The sequence below is a fragment of the Alligator mississippiensis genome, chromosome 6, assembly GCF_030867095.1.
Source record: "Alligator mississippiensis isolate rAllMis1 chromosome 6, rAllMis1, whole genome shotgun sequence".
In the NCBI taxonomy this organism is placed as follows: Eukaryota; Metazoa; Chordata; order Crocodylia; family Alligatoridae; genus Alligator; species Alligator mississippiensis.
Window position 1 is genome coordinate 53,553,375 of NC_081829.1, and position 23,143 is coordinate 53,576,517.

Below are 23,143 nucleotides of genomic sequence, written 5' to 3' on the forward strand. Positions count from 1 at the left end.
AGAAGGGGATTGAGTATAGGACAGACTAAGAAATAGACTGAGAGAGAGAGAAAGATGGGATGTAGTGAGTCACTGGGTGAAAGGTGGAACACGAACAGGACCACAGCATGGAGATGAGATTCCTCTCATCACCAGGGACCATCCATCACTGAGGCTGCCTTGAGTCAGGAAGGAGTTGGCTCCCTGACAATTCCCTGTCAGATGCATGACAGTGCTGTAGTAGCGGCTCCCCTGATTCTGGTGTAAGTATCACCTCTCCTAGGTGGTATTGGATACTGGCTATCACTGTCCTGAAACCCTGTAAATGACCAGTAACCCACACAAAAGTAGGTAAGCTTCGGGTACTGGGTCAAAGGGGAGACAGTAGGGCTGTGTGAAGCTTCAGTCCCTGATTTGATTCAGTGGAGATTCGGCCCAATTCGATGACCAAATCTCTGAATCCAAATCAAATTAGAGGACCCTTTAATCTCTCCGAATTGAATTGGAACCCTCTGAACTGATTCAGAGAGATTTGGAAGGAGTCAGAAATTCAGACATAGAGGTAGGTTTAAATGTTTTTTCTACATACCTCTAGGTAGCAGGGCCCTGTGAATGCTGTGATGCTGGGGCACATGGAGTGTCCCACAGAAGCACAGCAGGCTCCCCAGCACACTTGACAGCAGACCCAGAAGTGGACCAGAAGCACTTCCAGTCCACTTCCATCCCCTCCCATGCTCCCCTGGCTCAGTGACTGGTGCCTCTTGGGTCTGAAAGGGGGCACCCAGGTTCCCCCTGTGAACGATCACTGAGCAAAGGAGGCACAAGGGGGCCCCAACCACACTCCCTGGAAGACCCAGAAGTGGACTGGAAATACAGTCCACTTCCAGGTTCTCCACGAGCATGTGGAGGGCCCCCTTGCCCTCCTGTGGGACACTCCATGTGCCCCAGCATTGCAGTAATCATGAGCCACACCTGCTACCTCAAGGTATCTGGAAAAAACTTTTGAGGTAAATAAAAGCTTGTCATTTTGAGTGTGTGTTTAGTCTGATTCTCGGAGGGAATAGGTACTAATAGCTCCTTAAAGATGAAAACTTGAAGGCTGAGTGGGGAAAGGGAGGATGGTCACCAACTCATGACATCTCCTACTGAGGCACCCAGGGGCAACAGAGTTCAGCATGAGTCACAGACAATACCCTTTCAGGAAGGGGTTGGGAGTGACATAGCAGTGCACCCTGGGATGCTGGGGGACCTAACCAAACAGCCCATATGTAACATGCCAGATGTTCAAATTAAAGTGCATAAAAATAAAACATAGAATATCTGTGCAGATCATAAGTACATCTTTGTGGCTGGATGACCATTTCTGTGGCTCATAATTGGGAGACAAATGGTTGGAATGTGTGGTATGTTACAATATATTGTTTCATTAACACAATACTTGCACTTCAAATGTAATGTCTGCCAGAGATTAAGAGTAATGCAAGGAAGGAATATGGCTTTTGTGGAAGAATATTTTTTCACATGTATTCTTTGGTTTATATTTTTTTAAGTATTATTATTACTTTCAAAATCTACCCAAGCTGCCCAAAGCAGGTGTGAGAGAGCAAAGAGCCCCACTTAACTCATCCTAAATATGCACTCTGTGACAATTATGTGATTGTATTGTTTGATTTGATGATTCTTGTTGAGTTTTTTGGATAAAGTTTTGTCCTGGTGGGGAAAGGGTTAATGGCTGGATTGTAGAGAGGTTTGGTATGGCCTGGATTACTGCACTCTGCCCTCTGGATGGTACTGGAAGGGCCCCTTTCCTGAGAACTCCAGCTCTTTCTAGAATTTGGGGGAAAGAAATTTAAGCAGTGGAGCCAGAGAATGCACATGTGTGCATGTGTGCAAGTGCCTGTCAGTATGAGGTTTGCTGGAGTCCACTGAAGCCCACAGATGTGAAGCCCCAGAGAATGAAGACAGCCCTGAGTTGGGGGGGCTCCAATCCAATCCAATCCACCCACTCCATCCTCCAGCACAGGCTGGGCAAACCCCAGACTAAGCTACTTCCCCCCTTCCCATTCTGAAGGCAGCACCAGAGCTGAGGGACGAGGAGTGGGGCTAGGTGAGAACGGCTGCAGACACACAGCTGCTCCAAACTGGAGCTCAATCCCCAACCCACCAGACCTAACAGCAAATGTCTGTTGGCTTGGGGAGAATGCTGTAACATGGTGCTTCACAGGAAGCATGACAAGAGTTATAGCAAGGAGCTGCACACCTATAATTAGTGCAAAGCACCTCCTTACATGCAAAGACAAAGTCACAGAGCTTAAGTCCAACTAAGAGGCAAAACAAGCCCAAACCATTTTAAAGAAAGTAGCAATTAGGTAGCCTAAATGACATGGGAAGGATGTTCCAGGAATGAAATTGACCACTGGTTTCTTGGAGAGACAACTAAAAACTCCCCAATGAATTCTGCAAAAGATATACAGTGGATAGTTGGCTGCTTACACATTCACAGGACTTCTCAAGTCATTATATCTAAAAGAAGACCTCAGGAATAGTGTGGCATCTCATGGATGAGAATGATTGCAGTGCATTTATTAAGGAAGATGCCCATTTTATCAGACGGAGTTACACTGGCAGTTGGTCTTCATGCATTTCCTATGTATTCATTTGTGTTTCCTACTTTTAAATGTATTCTGAACAGATTGATAGAAACTTATTTTTAGGTACTCTAGCAATCAGAAAACCATGATGAAGCATTTATATTTTCTCTTCTGATTTAGAAAATTCAGCAAGTTAAAAAATAGATATAAAAATATAAGGAATTTTCCTAAAGACTCCCCTAACAACTCCCTTCTGAATTTCTTATAAGCATTTAACTAAATGGGTTGGCAACATTTTATATCATGCATTCAGGTTTTTTTCTAAAAGTTTCTTTTTAATACAATCAGAGAAAAACCCATTAAATTTATTAGTATAATTTTAAGATTAATTTTGTAGTTATATAACACTTTTTAACTCCACATAACTAAAGCATGGAATCTTTTGAATCACTGGATTGATCAGGTCACAGTTGGAGTACTGCATCCAGCCTGGGCACCACACTTCAAGAGGGATGTGGCTAGCATTGAGAGGGTCCAGAGAAGGGCCACTTGTATGGTCAAGGGGCAGTGGGGCAGGACCTATGAAGAGAGGCTAAAGGGTCTGATCCTATTCAGTCTCCACAAGAGAAGGCTGAGAGGGGATTTGGTGGCTGTTTACAAACTAACCAGGGGGAACAAGTGAGAATTGGGGGATGCCCTGTTGCCCTGGGCACCACCCAGGGTTACTAGGAATAACGGCCACAAATTGTTAGAGAGAAGGTTCAGGCTGGACATCTGGAGACATTACTTTATAGTCAGAGGTGCCAGGCTCTGTAATGGGCTTCCAAGTGAAGTGGTGCTCTCTCCTATCTTCAGAATCTTCAAGAGGAGGCTGGACAGATATTTGGCTGGGGTGATATGATTTGGCTGGGGTGATATGACCATGGCACCCCTTCCTGCCTGGGGCAGGGTGTCAGACCTCATGGTGAGTTTAGGTCCCTTCTGACCCTAAGCGCTATGAAACTATGAAGGAGGCAATACTTCCCCTCTATGTGGCATTGGTCAGACTGCAGTTGGAATAATACATCCAGTTTTGAGCACTGTACTTTAAAAAAGATATGGATAACCTCGAGAGGGTCCAAAGGAGGGCCACTCATATAGTTAAGGGTTTGCAGGCCAAGACCTATGAGGAGAGATGAAGGGAACTGGATCTTTTCAGTCTCCACAAGAGAAGGCTGAGAGGTGATCTTGTAGCCCCCTACAAATTCATTAGCAGGGGGCAGCGAGGAACTGGAGATGCTTTCACCAGGGCACCTCTTTGGGTAACAAGGAACAATGGTCACAAACTGAAAGAGAGCAGATTTAGGCTGGACATCAGGAAGAACTTCTTCATTGTAAGGGTGGCCAGAATTTGGAATGGGCTTCCAAGGGAGGTGGTGCTCTCCCCTACCTTGGGTGTCTTTAATAGTAGGCTGGATAGGCATCTGACTGGGGTTATCTGGCCCCTGCACTCATTCCTGCCCAAGCAGGGAATTGGTCTTCATGATCTGTTGTGGACCCTTCCAACCCTAGCATCTATGAATCTAGAAACCATTGTCAATGGATGTGAATGCCAAGCAAATTAAGGCATACAGCATTTATGTGGGGGCTTCTCTTAAAAGCTACAACACCATCTTCGACAAGCAGTCTCTGTTTAAAAGACAGATTATTATAACATGCTTCTTTACATAAACTAAAATGAATTGTCAGAAAAACAAGACACAAATGTATAATTACTGCTGAGGGCTGAACTCCTAAGAGCTATTGCATATACTTCAGGACTATGTATTAAAATTAATGATGGAAATTGAACAGAAAAGTTAGTCACACTTTAAATTAAAAGTTTCATTTATTATTAAAGGATTAGTATGGGTTATGTTCTTATGTTTGAAGGTTCTCATGTCCTTAATAAACAATTAATAGGTGATTTAATAAATAGTAATAATATATAGTTTGAGAATCTAAGTCAATGGATTCCTTAAAACCATGGCTCACAGGAATCTATGCCACCTTCTCCTGTTGATGATAATTTATGTCCTGTGTTTACACCCATACCACTTGTCTGAAACATGGTTTTAACATTTATTAACTTTTTTCAATTCTTAGTTAAAGTCTTATGCATGGAATCTTAATAGAAAGCATGAGACAGAAATCAAAGCAACAAAAGTCAAAATACCAAAAATAAGGCTTTGCAGCACTGATTCTATATAAAATATTTACCTTTTGAACTATATTCTTGTTATTTGGAGCATAGGTGATCCATGCAGCAGGGAAGCAATAAATAGAAATAGAAGAAAAGAAACTACTGCCAGTAACTATTCTATTAATCTTTGAACATTATCACTAAAATCCTAGCAGAGATATATTGAAAATGTGATTTTTAGGACATGCATAGAACCAGACATAAGCTTTCTCATCTAAGGAAATAATTTTCAAATACAGTGCTATTTTGAAAAGGTGGGTTTCCAAAATACCAGGATATTTAAATAATTAATATACAGAAGATGAACAAAATTCACCATAACTTTTAATACGTTAATCTGATTCTGTGCATATTACTCTGATTCTGTAACAAATGGAAAACTCCAGAGTGATTTCATTACTATCTGCTCTCTTTTTTTGTAAAATGATAATGGTAAAAGAGGAAACTTCAAGAAAGCAAATTTTAATACTATTTTTAGTTCCTACAGGCTGATTACTGTTGCTGATTAAGATCCATCTCTTTAACTGGACTCTGCTAAGTAAGTCCACCAGTCCAAGACAAGGAAGCAAAAGCATGTGAGAACAAGTAGCTTGTACACAGGGCAAAAATAAGCAAGCACTAGTGAAGGACAGAAAAGGCTGGTTAAATAGCAAAGATATTTTCACTTTTTGAATGATGTTTTTGACAGTGTGGAAAGTACTGGCCTATCTATTACTAAGCAATTTTTCTGGCAGCTAACTTGAGTACAAATATCAAATAGGTGGCAATGTGATAGATTAAATACAACCTGCATTTCAGGACATACTTACTGAGTCCAGGAAAACCATTTTGTAAAATAAAATAAAATAGGTAGCTCCATCCACTTGTAAAAAAACAACAGCCAGGAACTGAAGCAGATGCCATTTGATTCACTGACCTATTTATTACAGTTAAGAATGCACTATCTAGAAATGCTGTTACTATACACAATGTACCAAAGTCCCTCTTACGATATGACAAAGAATTTAATAAATTAAAAATTGATAATCCTGCCAAAGATTCTTCCCATAAAATTAAATGATAACATATATTTCCTGCACAATAATTTGCATTTAGTCATCTTTTGAAGTGTTTGGCTGCAAAAGATTGTGTTAAACCTTAATGATAATTTCCTCTTCCCTGTTTTTCTTAGGGTGACTTTTTAGCTAAAACCTCAGTATTTGCAGTTTATCAGTAGTAAGATCATTCTCACAAATTCAGAATGTTACCCATGTCTAGAACCTAGCTGAACTACTGAAGAAAGACTACATCATTTGAGGTGCTAAAACCTGTTGTTGGGTCCATCACTGATGATAAGGAATAGAGCCCAGTACAATGCTTACTAGGGGTGTACAAAATGGGCCCTATTTGATTTAGATTTGGCCCGAACCAGGGATGGTGATTTGATTCATGAATTCGGATCACTGTCCCTGATTTGAGTCAGTCAAATCCAAATCTGAAGATTTGATGCTGATTTAGAGAATCAGCAGTTTGGACACAGACACAACTTTAAAAGTTTTTTGTACATACCTTGATGTAGCAGGCATGGCTCAGGATCACTGTGATGCTGGGGCAGATGGAGCATCCCACAGGAGCATGGGCGGGAGGACGGGGGGCCCTGCATGCTTGGCAGCGATCCCAGAAGCAGACTGGAAGTACTTCTGGTCCACTTCCGGGTTCACTGCTGAGCAAGTGCGGGGAGTCCCCCGCACCCACCCAGCTCAGTGATTGACTGCGGAGGGACCCTGGGTTCCCCCCCAGACCCAGGAGGCTCCAGTCATGGAGCTGGGAGGATGCAGGTGCCCCCCCGGCGTGCTCCCAGGTACACCTGAAAGTAGACTGTAAGTGCTTCTGGTTCACTTCCAGGTCTGCTGCCAAGTACCCTGCAGAGCCCTCTGCACTTCTGTGGGATACTCCATCCTCCCCAGCATCACAGCATTCATGAGCCCCTGCTACCTAAATGTATGTAGAAAAGCATTTAAAGCTGTGTCTATGTCCGAATCGCCAAACCTTTCCAAATCTCCCAAATCAATTTGGAAGGTTCCAATTCAATACAGAGAGATTAAAGGGTCCCCTGATTTGATTCAGATTCAGAGATTTGGCCACTGAATCAGGCGAAATCCCGCTGAATCAAATCGGGGACCAAAGCTTCACAAAGGCCTAATGCTTACTACAATTGCAAGCAAAGATCTGAACTGACACTTGATTGTACTCATCACAAGCAGATTCAAATGTTGTGTCAAACAATAAATACTCTTGGCGCTAAGTTTCAATGGTGGCTTTTCCCAAGATCAGGCGTCCCCTCTTACTTTCCCTCTCTCCTTCATCACTTCCCAAAATGTGAAAAAAATAGCACAGGAGTTGTATGAAACAAAGGCTTTCTACAAAAGTATATGCCTATATTGTTTATCCCAGGGGTGTCAAACACCCCTCAGGCTGAATCTGGCCCATGGAACATTCCTAGCTGACCTGCTGGTAGTCCAGTGGGCTACAGGGAGTTGGGGGTTATGGATTCCTGCAGAATTCAGGATCCCTGGTCCCAAATGGACAGGATCATTATCAGCAGCCCAGCCCCAGCTCCAATCTGGTCCTGGAACCAGGGTTAAAGCTGCCATTCCTGCAGCCACTGATGCCTGGCCAGGCAGGGGCTAGAGACACCATGTGCTGTGCCCTGTGTCAGAGCAGGGCTGGAGACATAACTGTTACTTAGGTTAAGTGGCAGTCAGAAGCAGAGGTAGCAGGTACCAAGGGATGCAGGTAGCGGGGGTCAAGGTAGCAGGGGGGCAAGTAGGGGGGATAACCCACAGGGGACTAGGTGCGAGGGGACAAAGGCTGCAGATTAGGCCTCTTGACTCCCCCGCTGCCTGCCTTCAACATTGCCTGCCCTCCTGCAGCTGCTTTCCCTGATGTAGCAGTGAAGGGAACAAATATAAGACAACCCTCTAATAATTAGATTCTATACATGAAAAATTATAACAAATCTATACATTTTCCATTTATAGAATTGAATTATTGGTGGGTCATCTTAAATGAAAAGTCATCTTAGATTTGGGTAAATGTAAATATGGTATTTAATGTCAGTGTTAATATATGATCATTCTTAATATTCTTCCCTGATTTCCTTTGTTATGTACCCAGAAATGATACAAATTTACCTGAAAATTTCAGTATGCTTACTTTTTTTTTTTTGTAAATTATAATAAGTATGTTCTAACAGAATCATAGAATCATATAAAATTAGGGTTGGAAGGGACCTCAGGAGGTCATCAGGTCCAACCCCCTGCTCAAAGCAGGACCATCCATAACAAGATCATCCCAGTCAAGGCTTTATCTAGTCAGGTCTTAAAAACCTCGAAGGATGGAGATTCCACAGCCTCTCCAAGTAACCTGTTCCAGTGCTTTACTACCCTCCTAATGAAAAAGTTTTTCCTAATATCTAACCTAAACTTCCCTTTTCTACAACACTAGAACCATTGCTCCTGGTTCTGTCAACTGCCACCACTGATCCTCTTTGTAACCAACTTTCAGGTAGTTGAAAGCTACTATTAAATCCCCGCTTTGTCGTCTCTTCTCTAGACCAAATATACTCAGTTCTCTCAACCTCTCCTCAGAAGTCATGTGTCCCAGCCCCCTAGCCACTTTTATGGCCTCCATTGGACTCTCTCCAATTTCTCTACATCTTTCCTGTAATGGGGGGCCAAAAATGGGACACAGTACACCAGAGGTAGCTTCACCAGTACTGAATAGAGAACAAACACTTCCCTTGATCTGCTAGCAATGCTTCTACTATGCAGCCCAGTACTCTGTTAGCTTTCTTGGGAACAAGGGCACACTGTTGGCTCGTACTCAGCTTATTATCCACTGTAGCCCCCAGGTCCTTTCTGCAGAGCTGCTGCTTAGCCAGTCAGTCTGTACCAGACTGTACCAGTGCATAGGATTGTTCCATCCTAAGTGCAGGACTTTGCACTTCTCCTTATTAAACTTTATGAGATTTCTTTTGGTCCAGTCCCCCAATTTGTTGAGGTCTCTCTGAATCCTAGCCCTACCCTCCTGAATCCTAGCCCTACCCTCCAGTAGTACCCTTTACTACTCCCTCCAGCTTGGTGTCATCTGCAAACTTGCTGAGGGTGCAATCCATCCTATCTTCCAGGTAGTTGATGAATATATTGAACAAAACTGGCCCCAGGACCAAACTTGATACTAGATGCCAACTAGACCTTGAGGCACTATTTAATACTTTTTCAGCCTGACAAACCAGCAATTTTTCTAGCTACCTTACAATTCATCCATTCATCCACCCCATACTTCCTTAGATTGCCTGCAAGAATGTTGTGGGAGACAGTATCAAAAGCCTTACTAAAGTCATGGCATATCATGTCCATTGCTTTCCCAGATCCACAGAGCCAGTCATCTCATCATCAAAGACAATCAGGTTGGTCAGGCATGATTTGCCTTTGGTGAAACTATGCTGACTGTTCCTAATCACCTTCTTCTCTTCCAAGTGCTTAGAAATGGTTTCATTGAGGACCTGCTCCATGATTTTTCCAGGGACTGAGATGAGGCTGACCAATCTGTAGTTCCCCAGATCCTCCTTCTTCCTTTTCTTAAAGATGGGCAGTAGATTTGCCCTTTTCCGATTGTCTGGGACCTCTCCCAATTGCCAAGAGTTTTATTCTTATTGTTATGACAAAGTGGGTGTTAAAAATAGAGTATTTAAATTGAGAGGGGGGGAAAAATCCCAAAAATAAGCATTGCAAAATGTGCTGTCCATCTTCTGTTTTTGGTGCAAGAAAAAAAATAAAGTTACCCCCTCAGCATATTGCAAAACTCAGACTATTTTAAATTATGATCTGGCAATGTCGTGTGTCACATTTGGGTTTTCTTTCATTTAGTTATGCATTTTACTTGTCTTCTCTTTATCCAGTATACAGAGAAATAACATCATTTTTAACAAACGGTAGTATATTCCTGCAAAGGATTCAAAGTAAATCCACAAAGACTAAATTTTTTATCTTTAAATAAATTAGGCCAGGACTCTAATGCTTTCATATAAGCCAATTAAATATACTGTGCTTTCACTTAATATCATGGAATTAAACATTTGAAAAACAGTCCAGCAATTTTACTAGATAGGCATGACCTCAAAAAGATGGCAAGCTAATAAGTCAGTTAAATCACATATTGTTTCTTAAAAGATTGTTTACCACATGTGTTGAAAGGGAAAGAGAGATGGCAGGATTGGATAGCTAGGAAAGAAATCTCAGCAGCAGCTTGGCTTTTTAAATTTTTTTTTTTTTTTTTTTTTTTTTTTTTTTTTTTTTTTTTTTTTACCAAAATGTTCTAGTATATCTTTACCAGCCATAAAAGAGGCTAAGTAAAACCAGATGACAAGCTAATTAACTAACCAAGACTGTTGATTTAATTAAAATCCTAAACTTCTCCAAGAACACAAGAACCACAACTGGAATATCTAGCAACTACTGTAGCTGTGATCATTGAAAAAGGCTTGATTGCATTATTAAAGACTAAAGGAATCTGCAAACTTTGATGAGACATAGAACACATATTTTCTACAGGAAAATGCCAAAAAGCAGAATTAGTGTGGAGCCAAGGAAGGAGGTGACGAAGCGTCCAAGCTAACCATTTTGAATAAATCATTTTAATGCTAGTCGCAGTGTGAATGAACATAATTATATGCCTCTTAACTATGTTCATATGTTTTTCTTTCAATTGCAAATCTACTCAACTGTCATGTTTAGTTCTCTCCTCAAGATGTTACTAATAGCGTGTGTGGTAACAGATTATTCTGCCTATCTTTGGGGTTTGTACATGGCATAATTTTAACGATACAAAAAGAATCAAGCTTGATCCTGAATTAGAATTATATCATGGACAAAAAGGAATGCCTTTTCTTCTCATGGGCATAAGCAACACGCACAGACACAGAAACTTCACCTGATTTTACAGTATTTTGATAGGCCAAATGAAATCAATTCATATAACACTTTTTAAGTGCTTGCACCTGTATGTCTGCTTATGCTAAAGAGCAATTAAATACCTAAAGTCCCTGTGGATCAAACTAACAAGTGACTCCTAACTAGAAAAGATAATTGCCTGATCTACTAATTTAGAGGCTGATATTAAAAAGTGCTGAGCTTTCTTATCTCACTGGGTGTTGACTGGTTAAATGAATTTCCTAGGTTCTAGAAAATTCATTTTCATTATTGCTTTTTTCTTGAAGGCATAGGTATGGGTTTTTTAAATAAGAGCTCAGTGTTTTTGTCCTTCTGTCATCTGAAACAAAAAAGTCTTGCATTCTCATCTTTGATGGCCAAAGAATCAGAAACATTTTTTTAAACCTGTCTCAGTTAAAATAAGAAATGCTGAAACCAGAACTTGTTTATTATTTCTTTGCCTAGGATTCTGTGTTCAGTTGTGCTTCCACAATCTCAAGAAGATGCAACACAAATCAAAAGGAGGGTAATGGAAATGACTAGATCAATGGAGGTATTTCTGTGTAAAGACTGGAAAGATTGTGACTCTTTAACTTGGAGAAAAGACAAATAAGAGAGGTGATAATATACAAAATAATGAATGAAGTAGGCAAAGTAAAGCATGTGCTACTATTTATCCTCCCATTATACAGATGACAAATGCAACTATTCCCATTTCATTGGGAAATTGAGACTGTTCGACACTATAACTAACATGCCTAAGGTCACAAGGCAAGTCACTGCTAACAGCAGTATTTATATAGAATTCATGGCTTCCAGCCCTACACCTAAGTCATTAGACTACTGTCTTTGCCAACCACTCTGCTCCCAGATAGGGATGTGACAGTAGTCAATGAAGATTACTGAATGAACCTCACCTCCATTTTATGGTTAGGAGTTCAAGAAGATTCATCTGGAAAACCAAGAAGCAAATAAGTTCAAGGGAAACATCAGATAGATGACATGTCTGAAGAACTCTGTCATCTTTTAGCTACCACAGTGATCATACAGAAAGTATGTTGATATCAAATGTATGTCAGTGCTTCATATTCACAGAGAAACAACTCATCGAGAACTTTCATCATCCTTGAGGGAAATGTTGAACATTACTGGATCCTCCATCTACTCGGTATATGTGGCTTGAGGAGCTGACTGTTCACAAAGGACAAGAATACTGGCAGAACAGTGGTAATGTCACCTCCGCCACCTCATTTAATCAGCAGCTCCAAAAATTACAAACACATCGTATTAGACTTATCTACTCAATTATACAGTGATAGCACACCACAGTACCATTTAAAGCAAGCTCGTGTCACTAACCTCCTTGATTCCTAGCTTCTTTATGGCTAAATACAGTATGGTAAATTACATATTTTGCTACCTTGTGAATCAAGAAAAAGCATGCTGTACACATTTGTTAACCACAATTCCCAATACACACGTATGCTTAAAATCATGCAAGTGTTGTTAGGCCAATCAACGATACCTATTAGGGGTGTGCAAAATGGGCTATATTTGATTAGGATTTGCATTCAGCCTTAACTGGGGACAGTGATTCAATTCATTAATTTGGATCACTGTCCCGATTCGATTCAGCTGAATCTGAAGATTCAATGCTGATTTGAACAATGAGCGATTTGGCCATAGACACAGCTTTAAATGTTTTGTCTACATACCTCAAGGTACCAGGCGTAGCTCATGAACACTGCAATGGTGGGGCAGATGGAGTGTCCCACAGGAGCATGGGGGAGGGGGCCCTCGTGTGCTTGGCAGTGAGCCTGGAAGTGTACTTGAAAGTACTTCCAGTCCACTTCTGGGTCCACCGCTGAGTGCGGTGGGGGGAGACACATATACCCCCCTGGCTCGGCGATCAGCCACAGGGGGACCTATGTGCCCCCCCAGACCAAGGAGGCACCAGTTGCCGAGCCAGGGAGGTGGAGGGGGGCCCCCCTGTGTGCTCCCTGGTGAACCCGGAAGTGGACCAGAACTGCTCCTGGTTCACTTCTGGGTCTGCTGCTGAGTGCACTGGGGAGCCCCCCACACTCCTGTGGGATGCTCCATCACCCCACCATCTCAGCATTCACAAGCTGCCTGGTACCCTGAGGTATGTAGAAAAAACATTTAAAGCTGTGTCTATGTCCAAATCATTGACTCTTTCTGAATATCTCCGAATTTATTTGGAGGGTTCTGATTCGATACGGAGAGATTAAAGGGTCTCCTGATTCAATTCAGATTCAGAGATTTGGCCACCAAATCAGGCCGAATCTCCACCGAATCAAATCAGGGACCAAAGCTTCACACAGCCCTAATACTTATGGCTACAAAACAGATAAATTCATTATGGGATTGGGGCATGAAAAATTGCATCAAGTGTGGCTCTTAGAAGGTCATTCCTAATAAAAATGTACACTGACAAAATCCTTAATGTCAAAAACCACATTTTACAGAGGAAGCATGAAGGATCCGGAGGGTGGATGATGGAAAGAAATTGAAAATGTAGAGCAGTGCTGGGTTAAGGAGAATCAGATTAACCCCTAATAATCATCAATTCCTTTTGCTGATAGACATATTTTAAGCACTTACATTTGTCTTATTTACTGTTTTGTCTCACTCTCTCATTCACAAGGTCTTGCAAATCATATATTTGCATGCTATCATCCTGTCTCTATCCTGAGCTTTCAGAGAAAATAGCTACCATTTCTTGTTACAGGCAATTTTAATAGACTTAAAATATGCAAGGTCAGATCATCTTAATTTTTATAAACTCCCCCAATTTCTGACTGGTCATACAAAGCCTTCTCATATAGTTTTCATGTTGAACATAAGGTGCTTGATTCAACCCAGTACATTTGCCTCTGTTGGCTCAAAGTCAGGGTGGTAGTTACAGTTTTTAGAGGAATATGTGACTTCTTTATCTTCCAGAGTGTTTGTGGCATTTTCCTGAGTACAATACCTGATGAAACCCTCATGACTTACAGTTTCTAGCTCCACTTGTTTAATTACAACAATTATTCACCGTGGTCTGGAACAGGATGGAAAATTGACAATGTACAGTAAGTTAACTGGAGTATGACTAACCTCAACATTCAGATTCAACGTTGCAGAATATTAATTTATAAACGTATCACTAATTTATAATTTATCAAATTTTGCATTACTTGTGTACAGACACTAATACACTTCAGGCACCCAACATTTGCAATAGAGTTGCTGCTGTTATGAAAACTGAATGCAATAACATTTGGGCCCAGTTCTGAGTTGCGTGTTAATTAGGAGGTAACTTCATTGACATAAATGAAGTTGTATAATTTCTGTAAACAAGACAAGAAATAAGCCAAGCATGTAAACATTCAAGAGTCATCTCATAACTAAAATAAAGTTGGAATTTCAGTTAAAGCCTCTTTGCCTGAAAAATATTTTGCTTTGTGATGATTTTTGGCGAATTAAGTCTCATACTAGGACTAAATTTGTTCCCATAACTCAAAAGAAGCTGTTTAACTCTCTAAAGAAGTGGTTCTTAGCTTTTTTCAAAAGCTCAAGGCACCCCTTGAAAAATGCTAGCTCTTAGTTTTCACTCATTTTTTTTGAATACCAAAAAATAATGCAGAAATATTTCTGTTGCAAATAACTCAGATCAGAATATTTTATAGGGTCTTGTTACACATTGCACTTTGAGCTGCTCAAATGTTGATCAGTGCTAGTGCTAGGTCAAGTCTGAAGCAGTCACACCTTAAGGCTAAAAACCTTCTCTGGCTGTTCCCCACATACACACCTGTGACTTGCCACTAAAGGGCTGGCAAGTAGGGGCCTAACTAGGAGCTACAGCCATGAGTTACCACTACAGGGCTGGTGAGTCTGGACAGGCTTCTATCCCTGCTCTAGGTGGAGGGGTGTGAGAGATGGGTTGGGGGAGAAAGGCAGGAACATGAAGCTGGGAGGTGGAGAGTTAATGGTATAGGAGTGGGTGATGAAATGGGAGGTGGAAAGGAAGGGGAATGGGGGAAGGGTGGTGAAATGAAGGAAGCCAACCACTGAAGAATATAGTAGAAAGTTTAAAAAGAATTTAAAAGGAAATAAAGAGGAAGTATATTGAAAAGGTCTCATGTTTTAATGAATTGGGATTTGAGATTGGGACATAGAGGGTGCTCGTCATGCTTCCTGGGGTAGCTGGGAGGTAGGAGTGGTGAAAGAAGGTACTTTTGGGGGAGCCACTACCCCACCCCAGGAAGGAAGCCCCAGCTCATTACAACCTGATATGGCCTCTTTCCTTGTCCCATCCCCCCCATCTCACCCAGATCCCACTCCTGGACACATGCATGCCCTGTGACTTGGCTAACTGACATGCTCTGCAGGCTTTTTGCATGGGGTTGCATCCTTGCAGGTGGGACAGTCACAGTCCCAGAGGCAGGAGAGGTAGTTGGCGTGGTCACCTCATGGTTAAGGACTGGCCATAGTCTATTTTATTTCTTCATTTCCTTTAAATTTTTACAAAAGTAAGAAGCTTTTCTTCAAGTTTTTATGTTAAATTAAAGACATATTTAAGCATGTTTTCATTTGGAACACAGAGGTCAAGCACAGACCTTGCATTTTTACCAGTCTAAGTGATTGGAAACCAGTCTAAACCCATAACAAACAGAACAGTTTGTCACACAGACTAGTCTAAAAATGGCAGTACCTGTTCTAAAATAGACATAGATCAATGTGCACTCAAACTTAATTGATTTGGTTAGACTAGCTCCGCCATTGATCCAAGTTAGCTCACTGTCTCCTGGCATCCCAGGCTCCTTTGTGGTCCCCTGCTGCCCCCCACCCCCCACAGGGAGGCATGCTCACCCATGCCTGGCAACCCAGTCAGACTTCATGGGGCTGCACCCACACAGGGGTTCTCCTGGGCTCCATGTCAGGTCTGCATGTACATCATGGGGTGCTTCATGACGAGGTGCAGGGGCACATCCCAGAGACATTGGTGCCTAGGTGCTGGGGTTCGTACATGGGACAACAGATGACTGCCTTCCCCACTCCTGCTGCCTGCCTAAGCCTGACAGATGTCTGTGGCTGACAGATGATGCAGAAGAAGGTTTGGGGTGTGAGCACCTGTGCCATGCCCAGCAGCCAATCAGGGGTGGGCCTAGATGTTTGGCTGTGACTGGCAGTCTGCAGCAGCCCAGGGAGCCCATGGGACATACTGAGAGGTGTACAGGAACACCCCGAACCTGCTGCCCTCAGCCAGTACAGGCATCCTGTGACCCCTCCCCTCTCCTCCCACCCCCAACCAAAGGGTGAATGTGTGTTCTGTTTACTATTACACCTTGGGGTTTTTTTAAGATCTGTACCAAGCCACAATCAGCCAGATTAGACTCCAAATCAAGTCTAGTTGGTTCGTATGTTTTCAAAACGTGTAGAGTGTGGGTTTTTACAGAATCTCTCTTTTGCTTAAAACTGTTCATTCTTCAAAACAAAGTGATGGCAAGTTATGAATAAAAGAAACCAAGGCTTTTTCTGTAGTCTCCTATCATCGTGTATTTTAAAAAGAGAAAAGGCAAAATGTCACCCTCAAAACAGTTTTCATGTTATAAATGAACTCTCCTTGCTGTAATGCTTTATTAAATACATAGTAAGGACCTGATGCTGCACTAAAAAATAGTGAGTTATTGTGAAGAGCTTTTGTGCATGTATGAGACATGTAATGAAAACAAACTTAAGAAAAAAAACGGTTACAAATGTTTTGTCAGCCATTCAAACAAAAGTCTGAGCAGCAAAAGCTGATCTGCTAAAGACTCAAAAAAGGCTTTGCGAAAGAGCAATAGAAACTGGAGGATTTGGAAATTTCAATCTATTTTCCTAGTTTACACTAAACCTGACTAGTCTGCTCCTATTCAGTGGCTTAAAACAATCATTCATTTCCCAGCAAAGCTTATTCATTTGCAAGATAAAAGGAAGACAGATCTGCACATGCTCATAATATTCTTCACCACTGGGGGCAGCTTTACATAAGACTGCATTCACTGAAACCAAAGCAACAGTCGGAGGAGCTTTCAGAACGACAGTATGCAGAAGTGAACAGAGCTTGTTCATTGTACAGGGTTATTCTGCCTTCTGTGCTCCAAAGCAGCTTCGTAGCTGGATTGGGTGCTAACTATGAGAACTGATGTGCTATGGAATACAGATTTGTGAATTCATCTAGCTAAAGGTTGCTTGGAGGAATCTATCATGCTTTCCTATAAAGAGAGATTTTAAAAGCCAGGTTTCTAACTGTAAAGATGCAAAAACGTAATATCCATGAAGATCCTATTACCTAGGAAGAATTTGACATTTTCCTGTGAATGCTGTATTGGGATTTATTTATTCTTGGAGTGTTCTGCATGGCTGGCAAAGAATAATGTTCCAAAATCGGTCCATCTCCCAAGGGGTCCAATTTTTCTTCCTGGGTGTCAGCAAGCCCTGACTCACTACAGTGCAGCTGACAGGGGCTGTCATGCTTGTGGCACCCTAACCAAAAACAAAAGACCTAAGGACGACCTTTGAACAACACAAAGAATGGGTATGTTTTTTTCATTTTTTTTTTTTTTTTATATACAGTGCATAGTCTCTGCATAGAACCAGCTTCAATTACTCTATAGACCTACCTTGATGTGATGATTTATTATTATAGTTAAATTGTCTAGGGATTACATTTTTAAACTTATTTTACAATATATACAAAGATTTTTTTTAATTGAGTAAAAGAAAATAATGTACAGATTAGTTGTCGAGCTAGGAATTTTTACATGATTATATAAATTAATATTTTAACATGATTGGGAAAACAATGACTGATCTTTGGAGGGATAACTTTTCTAAGCTGTTTTTATTTCCAGGTTTCAATGTAATTAGGCTACTGAGCGGATCAGCTGTAGCTCTGGTAATAGCCCCTACTGTATTACTGACAATGCTTTCTTCTGCCGAACGAGGATGCCCTAAGGGCTGTAGGTGTGAAGGCAAAATGGTATATTGTGAATCTCAGAAATTGCAGGAGATTCCCTCGAGTATATCTGCTGGTTGTTTAGGTTTGTCCCTTCGATATAACAGCCTCCAAAAACTAAAATACAATCAGTTTAAAGGTCTTAATCAACTCACCTGGCTCTATCTAGACCATAACCACATCAGCAATATTGATGAAAATGCTTTCAATGGAATACGCAGACTAAAAGAGTTGATCTTGAGTTCCAACAGAATCTCCTATTTTCTTAATAATACCTTCAGACCTGTGACAAATCTCCGGAATTTGGATCTGTCATACAACCAGCTGCAGTCTCTGGGATCTGAACAGTTCAGGGGGTTAAGAAAGCTGCTGAGTTTACACTTGCGATCCAATTCTCTAAGAACCATCCCTGTTCGAATATTTCAAGATTGTAGGAACCTTGAACTGTTGGACCTGGGTTACAATCGGATCCGAAGTTTAGCAAGGAATGTCTTTGCAGGCATGATCAGACTGAAGGAGCTTCACTTGGAGCACAATCAATTTTCTAAGCTCAACCTGGCACTTTTTCCAAGGCTAGTCAGCCTTCAAAACCTTTACTTACAGTGGAATAAAATCAGTGTGATAGGACAAACGATGTCCTGGACCTGGAGCTCATTACAAAGGCTTGATTTATCTGGCAATGAAATAGAAGCTTTCAGTGGACCTAGTGTTTTTCAGTGTGTGCCCAATTTACAGCGCCTCAACCTGGATTCAAACAAGCTCACATTTATTGGTCAAGAAATTTTGGATTCTTGGATATCTCTTAGTGACATCAGCCTTGCTGGGAATATATGGGAATGCAGCAGAAACATTTGTTCCCTTGTAAACTGGCTAAAAAGTTTTAAAGGGCTGAGGGAAAATACAATTATCTGTGCCAGCCCCAAAGAGCTGCAAGGAGTGAATGTTATTGATGCAGTGAAAAACTACAGCATCTGTGGAAAAAGTACTACAGAGAGGTTTGAATTAGCAAGAGCTCTCCCAAAGCCAACATTTAAACCAAAACTCACCAGGCCTAAACATGAGAGCAAGCCCCCTATGCCTCCAACTATAGGAGCTACTGAATCCAGCTCAGAACCTGAGCATAACACCGAACACATCTCCTTTCATAAAATCATAGCAGGGAGTGTAGCCCTTTTCTTGTCTGTGCTTGTGATCCTGCTGGTAATCTATGTGTCATGGAAGCGTTACCCAGCCAGTATGAAGCAGCTGCAGCAGCGTTCTCTCATGAGAAGGCACAGGAAAAAGAAAAGACAGTCACTGAAGCAAATGACCCCAAGTACGCAGGAATTTTATGTAGATTACAAACCTACCAACACTGAAACCAGTGAGATGCTGCTGAATGGAACAGGACCCTGCACGTATAACAAATCAGGCTCCAGGGAATGTGAGGTATGAACCATTGTGATAAAAGAGCTTTTAAAAGCTGGGAAATAGTGGTGCTTTATTGAACTCTAGTGACTATAAAGGGAACGTTTTTCTCACTTTTCTGGCACAGCACTTCCATGTCACTTTTTTGTACATTCATAATACTGGTCATTTTACTCTCATACATAATCAACTCACTGAAATTTAAATACTGCAATCAATGTGAAGCCAGTGCCTGAGCTCTGGTTTAATACAATACCTATTGTACAGACCCTCTATTGATTTAATTAAAGTCTCACTTGTTTTTAAACAGAAAACTTCTTTCATAACTAATCCACTACATCTGTAGTGAGTGTGTTTCTGTTTAGGCAGAAAAATGTCAACATTGCAAAAGAACCCCAAATCCATCTTCTGAAATTCACTTTCTGAATCAAGGACATATTAAATGGCTCAGGTACTGTAGCTTTGTACGAATTCTATGACTTGCTTGAGCTTGGGGATGGTGCAGAAACAGCCCTGAAATAATGCCTGATTTTTATTCACTGCAAGACATGATAGAAAGCGAGTAGTAAGTTAAAACAATGTTTCAGATGAGTGTGTGTTACACAGAAAGCTAAGAGGAGAGGAACCAAGGCTTAATTTTAAAAATAAGAAAGAAAAGGCCCAGAAAAAAATGCAGAATGGGGATTACTATCTTGTTTTTAGAGCTGATAGTGACTAATTGAAACCTGTTCATGTCTCTTCTTATAAAAAGTGCAGTGTTTATCCCTTCTTACATCCAGTTGCCTTTCAGAAAGTAGTCAAAAGGCATTCATTAAACAAGGAGCAGAAATTCCTTACTGATGCAATTAGAGAAACTCAAAAGTGCAGTAGCAAAGGCAAGACCACTTCCTGCACACATTTGAGTGCTCATTCAAAATTCTCTTTTCAAGACTGTCAAAGACATTAATGTAGTTGATGAAACAATTAAATATATCATTTTCTTCTATGTATTTTTATCTGCTGGGCTGTGCCTGTTAGTATTTCATGATGTGCTTTGCTTTGCACATCACCCACCTAATAACTAAATGAAGCTTCAAATACTTAAAAAGCCAATCATGGTACATTTTAGAAACACACAACTGGAAAGAGCTTTCAGGAAATACTGGTCATTCTCCATTCTAAATAAGAATGTATAAGAAAGAGCCTAGAATCAGTGACAAATGATTTCTTTCACTTATCATAACCCTGATGACATTACAAGAATTGATATTCATTTTTAATGTAAAGTAATTCATCGTTATGTTTTTGGACAAAATCCTGATGAACCTGGACATCAATTGCTCTATCTCCCTCAAAATCACCGACAAAATTTTATTGATTACTGAACAAAATACGATCTGCTGTGTTTTAAAATTAATTATAGTCATATTTTTATATGGTCTTTTAAGCATCACAGTTATTTTTCATCTGTGGAAAAACACAGCATACCCTTCTACAGGTTCAGCTGGTCAGTAATTTAACTAACTCTGTTTTGTGACTTGATTTGGATTAGCAGACTGTATGTCTTTGACCACCTGGGAGTGAGTGTTTCGACAAAGCAGTTTCACTGCAGCAGATTAGAAAAAAGCAAAATCTTCAAGAGGGCATTCTGTTGGACCATTTGCTTATTGGGAAAAATAACCAAAGCAAACTACCTTGAACTACGCTAGACACAATGAAAATGAGGTTAGAGGGTATTATTTAAGCAACACACATGCACTTAATCATATTTTTGTAAAATGAAACTGTATTTTCTTTTTGAAGGACTGCAGACAGAACATAATCGAGTTTAGATGGTGCCTAGTATACAAAAGCATGTAGTACTGGTATTCTAGGTTTTGGAGTGCAAACAGTCTTAGATTCCAAGGTTAATAATAATATTAGTGGCTGGTGCACTTTGGATTGCACTAATAAACATGTGAAGTCAAGTTGTAGTTTTGAAATCTATAGAAAAAGAATCAGTAAAAATGAACAATTCTAAGCTAGTTAATGGACTAACTTTTACCATTAAATCTTGTTTATATCTGTACTGAAGGATTAATTTTTGCCATTAATACAGCATTAGGCATCTTGACTATGCTCTTTGGCTTCTCCAGTACCTGCAGTGGTGACTAATACTACATGCATCCAAACAGAAAAAAAAATTATATTACCAAAAAATAAAAGCATAAAGGTACATATACATCTCTTCTTGATACTGGGGTGCAAGGTATATTTAGAATGTATATTTCATGTTATTAATATAGGATTATAAATTATTCTATATAAAAATATTCAATCCATGGTCCAAGCAACTTTGTGTCCTTGGTGAAGAATGTTGTCAAGTGGGTTATACATATATTTAGCTCCATGTTTTTATGTCTTATTCCTACCTCTTTAAAAATGCTAATGATTACCAACATAGAGGGGAAAACATGTAGAATCAGAAGTTACTTGCGATTAACTTCAGGTGCGTCTATAAAAGAATTTGTAATAGAAACAAAACATTGGGCCAGATATGGAGCCTTTTGAAGCATCAAGCAGTGAAACCATTATCACTAGCTACATCAGTAATGTTTAAGATAATAATGATAATTCAACTTATTTATATTAAAATACAGACCAGACCAAAAGGACAATTAATGCAATTATTATATCAAAGATGCCTAACAGTCTATATATTTACCCATGTTTTCAGTGGCAAATATAAATGAATGTATAATTATCAATATAATTATCTGATAAAGAATCTGATAGCCTGTAGAGTATAAATGTCCATTGTCAGTAATACTCCTCTGCACAGCTAAGAGAGCTGAGTTGAATAATGATTATTAGATTCAGTTCTGGTGGCAATGGATTATAAAATGGTTTCACCCAGCCTTAAGCCATGGAGGAGCATGTTAAAAACCCCAAGTTTTAACCTACATAAAAGCCACATAAAGGCCACATCGATTGAGCCAGTTGTAACTCAATTTTACCATAACACACTTGATTGCAATATTTGCTTTGTGCATTTACATAGTAGTCCAGGAGTAAAAAAAATCCAATAGTCTTGCAGGAAATTTTCTGCCTTTCGAAGTGAATTCCACTGAATAACATTAAGTTCCTGAGGGAGGGGAGATAGAGGCTTTCCTGTTCCTGTTCCTGAAATACATAACTATTAAAGGCTTCAGGATTATGGCCAGAACTGTTCCTTTTTTTGTCTCAAATTTTTATAATTCATATTCTGGCCCATATTTTCCTCATTTTACGGGCTCTTAGTGCCCCTCTAGAACAAAACTACGTTAAATCCTGCTTCTGAATATTTATATTAAGTAGAGGAAACACCAGGTGAAATGCAGCTACAATGGACTTCTAGAAAAAAAAATGCAGAACCGACTTTGAAAAGGGGGGGTGTGGTCTGGATGGTCTTCATGATCTGGAAATTCCTAGCTGCTCCAATTTTATGTGAGGGACCTAAACCATCCCAAGACATCTTAGAACTAAGGGAACAGCAGCTTGGTTTCAAACTGTTATTGCCCCCTCACATTTCTTTTTTTCAACTGCATTAATGACTGTATTATCACAACTTGGGACCTTGGACCCATTGCTCCAGATAAAATATGATATATCCTGTGCTTATCTTCTGATTTTTGCTTTCTTTGGTGCTTCACTGTGGACATGTCTACACATGCTCCTGACTGTGCAGTTGCTACTGTGCAGTCATTTAGTACTTGCTATAGCAGTTGGTACTGTACAGTCCCAGCAGTGCATGGGTCATTTTTGACCCACCAACTCGTTGCTACTACGTAGTAGCAGCAGCGTAATAGTTAATGGTCACCGAATCCATGTCACCGTAGTGACAAGCTACGGTGATATAGCTGATCACTATGGCAACATAGACGTGCCCTGGAAATAGCTAGAAAGCCAGTGGAATTATTTCTAAAATTATTTCAAAAACCTTAAATGAGGTCAGGACCTCTTTATTAGACACTGT

General features: G+C 40.4%; 2 protein-coding genes across 3 annotated transcripts in view; one reads left to right on the forward strand and one right to left on the reverse strand.

Moving 5' to 3' along the window:
* CTNNA3 (catenin alpha 3) overlaps positions 1–23,143 on the reverse strand; it is a 1,574,321-nt gene that overhangs the window by 843,809 nt on the left and 707,369 nt on the right.
* LRRTM3 (leucine rich repeat transmembrane neuronal 3) overlaps positions 16,831–23,143 on the forward strand; it is a 180,467-nt gene continuing 174,154 nt past the window's right edge. Inside the window, exons 1-2 of one of the 2 annotated variants that reach the window (XM_019482987.2) lie at positions 16,831–17,343; positions 17,660–19,191. In XM_019482987.2, the coding sequence (XP_019338532.1) occupies positions 17,340–17,343; positions 17,660–19,191 (1,536 nt within the window). In that variant the 5' untranslated portion in view covers positions 16,831–17,339. Of the gene's footprint in view, positions 19,192–23,143 lie in introns of both variants that reach the window. The other variant, XM_019482986.2, reaches the window with a different exon arrangement.